At 36.2% G+C, this 7,903-nt stretch overlaps 1 protein-coding gene across 1 annotated transcript; it reads right to left on the reverse strand.

The window, feature by feature from the left end:
• Window positions 1-2,678: 2,678 nt before the first annotated feature.
• LOC139839842 (probable GTP diphosphokinase RSH2, chloroplastic) lies at window positions 2,679-7,163 on the reverse strand. Its single transcript, XM_071830014.1, has 6 exons — window positions 6,270-7,163; window positions 5,991-6,176; window positions 4,431-4,891; window positions 3,730-3,888; window positions 3,248-3,599; window positions 2,679-3,168 (listed from the first exon to the last, which is right to left on the reverse strand). The coding sequence occupies exons 1-6, from the start codon at window positions 6,885-6,887 to the stop codon at window positions 2,857-2,859; spliced, it is 2,088 nt and encodes a 695-aa protein (XP_071686115.1). The 5' UTR covers window positions 6,888-7,163; the 3' UTR covers window positions 2,679-2,856.
• Between the last annotated feature and the right edge of the window lie 740 nt (window positions 7,164-7,903).

Here is a 7,903-nt window from a genome sequence, read left to right on the forward strand (position 1 = left end):
ATAGTGTTTACTGTAGCAAATAGTGTTTTACTGTAGCAAATCACTGTAGCAAAGTCGTTTTCACTGTAGCACTGTAGCAAAATACGGTTTCACTGTAGCAAATAGTGTTTTACTGTAGGAAAGTCGTTTTTACTTGTACATATATATATATACATACATATAATTGTTCATGAATCGTCGAGAGTAGTCAACGGTAATTGTATATATGAAACAGTTCTAAAATTTTTGAGACTCAATCTAACAGACTTTGTTTAACGTGTCATAATAATAAATCGTATAGAGAATTGGTTTAAATAAGTCGAAATTTTCCGGGTCATCACAAATTGTTAGCGCTTTTAGAACCATTTGCCAAATTAGCTCCACCTGGACAGTTACCCCTTACATGCCCAGTCTTCCCGCACCTCCAGCATATCAGATTCTTTACGAAGTATTTCTTCCTCATATATGTACACACTAGTTTTTTTATAACGACCAACGACATGTATATTATAGAATGCTCTCTAGCAAAGCGCTAAGAGAGTAAAGAATTACAAAGGCTTCAAAAGCCATGAGTTCCAATTCGTAACTACTTGACCTCCATTTTTTAGACAACGAAAAGAATACAATTTAACAAAATCGAATAAATTACAATTACGAATACAAGAATCGTTAAAAACAACACCGACCTTGAGTCGCCATAGAATCCATAAAAGAGTTACTATAATCGAAAGAAGAAGTTGCAATTGCGATGCTTCGATCCAACCATTAACATCGGACCAAGGCAAAAAACAAGGGATACCACAATCGAGCCAAACACGAGCCAATCTCCATAAATCTTTAGCCACATGGCACTCAAAGAAAAGGTGATTTTGCAATTCAACACCATTATTGCAAATCGGGCAAACTATCGAAGGGATATCTATACCTTTTGTGGAGAGATTCCAACGTAAAGGAAGAGAGTCAAGCTTAAAATGTCACCAAAAACATTAACCTTTCTTGGTAGTTGTTTAAGCCACGACGTAGGAACATGTAACGGTGGAAGAAGTTGTTTATCAATGTACTCTCTAGCATCTTTAACAATGAACAAACCATCAAGTTGAGAGAACATGACCATCTATCCTCACGATATGTGATAAGCACGGAGTCGAGGTCTTGTTGAAGGTTCGATAATAGGGGAAACATTGCGGCTGCCAGTATCTTCTCTAGACCAGGTCCAACACCATTCGCCATTAATCTTTTTCTGCGTGTCGAGTTGATTAACATCAAGATGAAATAACAAATTAAAACGGGTAGCTAGCGAAAGAGAACTACACCAATAATCGTGCCAGAAGCTAACGTTTCTGCCATTACCTATAACCAAATGAAATAGATTCTGCGGTATCAAGTTGTCTGCAACAAGCTTCGCATGTAAGTCAACGATCGAGGACCAGCGAGGGGCTGTTTCCTTGTACACATTCTAACCTCACCATGAATTGATTTAACAAGTCTTACCCAAAAATCATCCGGACAAAAGACATATCGCCATAGCCATTTGAGAATCAAAGCTAAATTAAATGCATTTAAACTCCCTATATTTAAACCACGTAACAAAAAGGAGCAAGAACTGAGTCCCATTTTATCCACGTCAACTTCTTGTTAGTTAAGTTGTCGCCCCAAAAGAATCTAGAACGAGTGGCCTCAAGATTTTTTAATACCGTTTCCAGGCATCTAACGAGGGACATAATATAAATGCTAAGGCTACCCGTGATAGATTTCAAAAGAGTAAGTCGACCCCCTGACGAAATGAGAGTCGTCTTCCAAGATGCAAGTCGAGTATTAAACTTGTTGACTAAGTTTGCCAAACTCAAAACCCGTCTCATATTCATGCCAATAGGAATGCCAAGATATTTAGTAGGGAAGGAGCCCGACCTACACCCGAAAATATAGAGGCTACTGTATCAACCGCGTTAAACTCAATGCCAACACCAAAAACATGTGACTTAGAAACATTTATTTTTAGCACCGAAACAAGGTAAAACACTTCAAGTATGCGTAGAATATGGGCCAATTCACAATTGTGCCATTCTGACATAATTATGACATCATCTGCGTAAATGAAGTGAGAAAGGCGGAGATTATAAGACCCGACTTTGATACCATTAATGTAATTAGACTCCCTAGCTTTTTCGAAAGCTAAATGAAGACCTTCCATGACAATAATAACTGAGGGGTCCCCCGTCTTAAATCCCTTTTAAGTGGGAATTCTCGAGTCGAACTGCCATTATCTAATACAGAAGTTCTCACAAATTTTAAGCAACCCAAAATCCAACTACACCACACGGGACCACATAAAATGTTGACTTGAGAATGTCATTAAAACTCATCAATTAACATCAATTATTATTTTTATTTATTTATTTATTAAATAAATTCAGTTAAAACATACCTTGAATATAATAACAAAACTTGCATTTATCAGATCCATCTTGAATACGGTCAAAATTTGTAAGAGATGATGATATCAAAATCTTCTAGATAGATATAGATATAGCCATATAGTGGATCAAATCTTTACCAACCCGTTCATAGTGGACAATGCAATTGAAAAGGCCGCAGCAGGTGGAAATAAACAGTTTGTCGATAAACATGACCGGAAAAGGGTTAAATAGGGCGTATAACGAAAGAAATCATCAATCCTCTAAGAAAGAAGTGGTAAACCATGGCAGAACATACGTACATACATTGCCTTTAACAACAAAAAATATATATTTACAAGAAATAATTCAATCCTTATCAACCTACTACACCTAAATACATATACATATATACATATATTCTTACATAATACAATTTCAACTTACCATAATAAATCAAAGAGCAGCATCATTTTGAACCTATCTATCTTCCCCACCCAACACCAGCAGTCTGCTTCCTGCTGGAATTTGTTACCGACACACCTCTGTCATACATGCGCTGAATCTCTTCCCTGTATTCCGTTAAGGACTTGTCTGGTATCCTTGGTGTTAGCTCCACCACATCCCCCATTTTGAGCTTGTAATTAACATCCCTCACCGCCTCATGGTTCACCCGTGGCCTCAGCTCTTCCTTCACTGAATACCCATACGGAGAGTACCTAGAGTTCCCCTCACCTCCTGCTTTGTTTACAACATCCTTCACTGTTGAATTTGCCGGGAACTCTTGAACCGACATCTGATGATAAATAAAACACACACATTTTTTAATGATTTTTAAGGGCCTGAAAAAGAACAGGACTCAGTAGACTACCAACCTTGTCGTTCTCAATCATGATGACAAAAACAGGCCCGTCAGATCCACAACAGGGTTTATACGAATGTGGGCAATCTTCAGAATGAAAAGGAAAAGTGCAAGGAGGCTTAAAGGCTTCGTTGAAGCCAATGCATGACTTGTTTAGGCCCATATTCTCACATTGCCAAGTGACGACCCAACGAGCCCATTCAACCATCTGGAGCACAAAAGAAGGGTGCTTACAGTCTCCTTCTTTGTATCTCCAATGAGCAGCAAATCCAAACTCAGCCTGCGAGTGCATTGATAATGTTCTGATCTGGACTTCAAGTGGCACCGATCCCTCTCCCATTACTACTGTGTGCAAAGACTGATACCTGCAATTAAAAGTTCAAATTTCATATTAACTACGATGCACAAAATGGTATTTTTGGTCCACATGTGTTCCTTAAAATCTTGTATGTACTGAAATAGAATATGACACTCCATCCACACACACACACATACCCATTACACTTTGGGCGTTTTATGTAATCTTTGAACTTTCCAGGTACTTCAGCCCATAATCGGTGAACAAGTTGTAACGCTTTGTAGCAGTCCTCTTCATTTTCAACAATGAGACGTAGACCATGAATATCATGAATTTCATCCATGGCCAGCTTTTTTCTAAAATTAAAGTTTACAATGTCAAACTCATATACAAAGTTATTATCCAAAATGAATTTACTATAACACTCACAATTTTGTAAATGAAGTAACAAACTAGTTCCCTGAACATTTGTTGCCATAAAGTTATAATTGCATTTGTGAAGAATAGTTTCATATAACTTAACTATAACAATCAATAATAAAGGGAAGTCCATATATATCATTGCTGGTCAAATATATTAGAGTGACTATGCCAAAAACGGAACCAATTTATTCATTAGTTCTGTTCAAATATTTTAACAAAAAAGGCCCTTCTACACTTCTTTACTTCAGAGAAAAAGGATCCCGTATTTCATAGATTTAGAAGTAATCATATCACTCAATCAATTTGTTCTTAGGGGCCACGCCAGGACTAATCAGCATTGAAAATTCTTTCTAATTCTAGATTTCAAGGATCCATTCCTTTTGGACAAGAAAGAATACTAGTTTAAAGATATCTTCAAGTATAACAGGTGATTGAACACAAGTTCATAAGACAAGCAAAAGTAAGATAAACATACTTTAGCATTTTGCAGTGGATGCTATACAAGCTTTTGTCCCGTCCATACAAAACATGGTAAGAAATTGCTTCTTCTTGGAGAGATTGCTCCAATTTTTCAGCAGCACATGTAATCATTGCCTCATCAAATAATTTCAGAAGTTGAGAAGATAGATCATTATGCTGCTCGGGATATAGGTACTTGAAGCAGAGATTTTCCAATTGCTCCTTCCAACTTGTGATTCCTAAACGGTTTGCAAGTGGAGCAAATACCTCCATCGTCTCCTTTGCAAACCTCTGTTTCTTACTCAAAGGCAGCGCTTCCAAAGTCATCATGTTGTGCAGCCTATCAGCCAACTTAATGAGCACTGCCCTGGCATCTGTCATCGCAAGAAACATTGTATGCAAACGATCTGCTTCCATTGTTCTATTTGCTGTATTGCTTTCACGGGCTAGCTTGCTCAAATAGCTTAACTTAGACACCTGTATATATCCGATCAAGTGTGAGCGTCTTTTCAAATTAGAGATCAATGAGAAAGATAACTGCCATAACCAATTCAGTATAAACATAAAATACAAGTTACATTCTAATAAAAAAATGTTTCTTACACTTTTCTTTTGTTGGAAATGACTCATAACTTTTTGTTCTCGACACGTTACATGTATAGACGCTAACTAGATTTATTTATTGCATACTGAAATAGAAAATTATTAGATAGTGAAAAATAAAACAAAATGTGAAAACAGAAAACCAAACAGAAGAATGCATCATGATTAAAACTACAAAAAGAAATTTAGGTTTAAAACAGCCAATTAGCCAAAAGAAAAAGCCCAATGTAGGGATCGAACCCAAGAGACCACTAGGTTAGAAACCTTGTACTCTACTAACTGAGCTAGAAGGGCCATATATTTTATTTTATTATTAATATAATATAGCATGTACTATTCAACACTATCAAGCCAAATTGACCGGTGGCATGTGCCACCGGTGTTCACCATGTGGCTCCGCCATGGAATACAACATCATGAACTAAGAAGCACCTTGTTCAATTCATTTTTTGTAAGTACATAGCCTGACGGATAAAAGCATAACATCCAAACAGATAAATTAAACAAATCCAGCAAATAACAAAGGGTAAAGCGCGCAGAATAGTACCCTGACTATGAATATCTTGTCCCGGGTAATTTTTTTGATCAATTTAACTGATTCAATTATCTAGGTATTTTTACCAACAATATAAGGAAATGTAAATCAACAGATTCATAGTATTTAAGTTTTTAACGTTAACAAAAGAGAAGAAAAGAATTGGTGCGCTAATGATTCAATACTTCTTGATGGTAAAAATAAAATTAAAAAATGTAGTCCCACAACCGCCTGAAGTCATATTTTTTATGTCTAAAGCTTTAAGAGGTTAACGAATCCCATTTAGACGGTAAAAACACTAAATTGCCTCGAGTTGATGAATACAATTTGGTAGCCAAGTTAAAAACTTTTGAAAGAACATTATCCGTTTTGGGTCATTTACCCAATACCAAATGCTATAACTAAGCCAGGTCTAAAAAGCAAGTAAAAGACAAGTACCCCTTCAACAAGATCAGCAACTCCAGCTCCAAAAGTTTGGAGAATATAGTCATAGCTTATAAAAGAATCATCAATTGTGTCATGTAATAGCCCTGCAGCAACTACCGTTGCGTTAGCACCTATTGAAGCCAGCAAAATTGCAGTTTCCACACAATGTTGTAAATATGGATCACCACTTGCTCGCATCTACATCAGTTGTAATTTATTATACCCCTAATTATTAAAATCAATCTAACAAAATTATTGTATTAATTAAATAGTAACTAAAAATCTTCATACCTGCCCTCTGTGAGCCTTTTCAGCTTCATAAAAAGCTTTAATTACCAAACTATCGTTAAAAACCTTGTGGTTCTGCTGTGCTTTTAATAATAACTCTTTAACATAAGGTTCGGGATCTGAATCATTCAAGCAGGTATCATCCATCATAAATGTAAGTTCCTCCTCACTAAAATTATTATTATTATTATTATTATTATTATTTGGCACGTGCGAGCTCCGTGATTCATATTCCACACACGAGCTTAACACGTGCGTAACAAAACCTCCTTTCCGGCGAAATCCATCTCGTTCCGGCGAAAACCTCACCGGAGACGACGAAACCGGACCCTGAAACACCGAAACCGGACTCTGATGAACATGATCTCTTTTCATATACGATCCGAACGGCGAATACGAAAGAGAACTGCTTAGATTCAGATCTTCACCGGTTCGTATCGACGGCAATTCTTCAGATCCGTTACCGGGATAGCTCGAAGACGATGAAAATAGCGATGAAAGACCTCCGACAGTCTGTTTTGATGACGAAACGGTGGCGGGAGACGACGAACGGCCGCTCAAATCGAAATCGTATACCCCTCCGGGATGACTTGCGTAGAGTGCAATCGTCGGAACCGCCATAATTAATTAAGAACGAAGAATTTGTGAAATTTGAGAAAATTATGAAACCCTAGGTTTTGATTCTTGAAGTAGACAATTATGGCTTGAGTAGAATTGAAGAAAAGAAAGTGATTAAAGATTAGAGAGAATCAAAATTCAAAAGTAGGGGTATGTGTGTATATACATAAAGAAAGATACATATGAGATTGAATTTGGAAGGAAGAGAAAGTTGTGGTTTCTTCTTTCCTATGCTTTTTTTGTCGTAAGATGGAATGATACGCGGAGGAGTATGATATTTTGTTGCTTCAACAATGAAATAAACGAATGAAGACGTTTTCGTTACAAATTTAAATTTAAATAAATTAAAGGAAAAACATATATCTCAATTTACGAGATTTTCCTTCTGATGTAACTGAAATAACGGTAGTTCTGAAAAAAAAAAAAAAAAAAAAAGTAAATCTCCTAGTTAAGGGAAAAAGTCAAAACTAAAAATACAGTTCTTCCCTCACAAATACATTGTCAAAACTTTGCATGTTTTATGGGTTACATAATACTATAATTGATTTTTATATCGTTAAAATTATATTCAAAAGTTAATTTATTAATATAAATTTCATCGAATAACATATAGTACAAACAAAAATATTTAAATTCAAAGTTAAAAGAAAAAAAATCTTCAAAGTCAAAAATAACAATAGATTTGAAACAAAGTGGGTACATTTTAATTCATATGCGAAACTTTCATAACGCCAGTGGTCAAATTATAGCATGCACGTGCACATCTGAGTAATTTCATAGTAGACACTTTGTGTGGTTTCATACTCTCCACTTCTCATTCTCTTTCTTGTTTTTTTATTTCTTCTTTCTTTTTCCTCCACTTTCTTACATCTCTTTTCCTTCTTCAACATGCATTTTTTTACAAGGGACATTCACTTTTCCGACCACATTGCTCAGGCAACGAGCACATTAGTGATATCCGTGCTCGGGGTTAATATTGGGCTCGACTGTTTGGGTGGCTTCTCCCTCATTCGTTGGTC

This window comes from Rutidosis leptorrhynchoides, chromosome 4 (assembly GCF_046630445.1).
Source record: "Rutidosis leptorrhynchoides isolate AG116_Rl617_1_P2 chromosome 4, CSIRO_AGI_Rlap_v1, whole genome shotgun sequence".
NCBI lineage: Eukaryota > Viridiplantae > Streptophyta > Magnoliopsida > Asterales > Asteraceae > Rutidosis > Rutidosis leptorrhynchoides.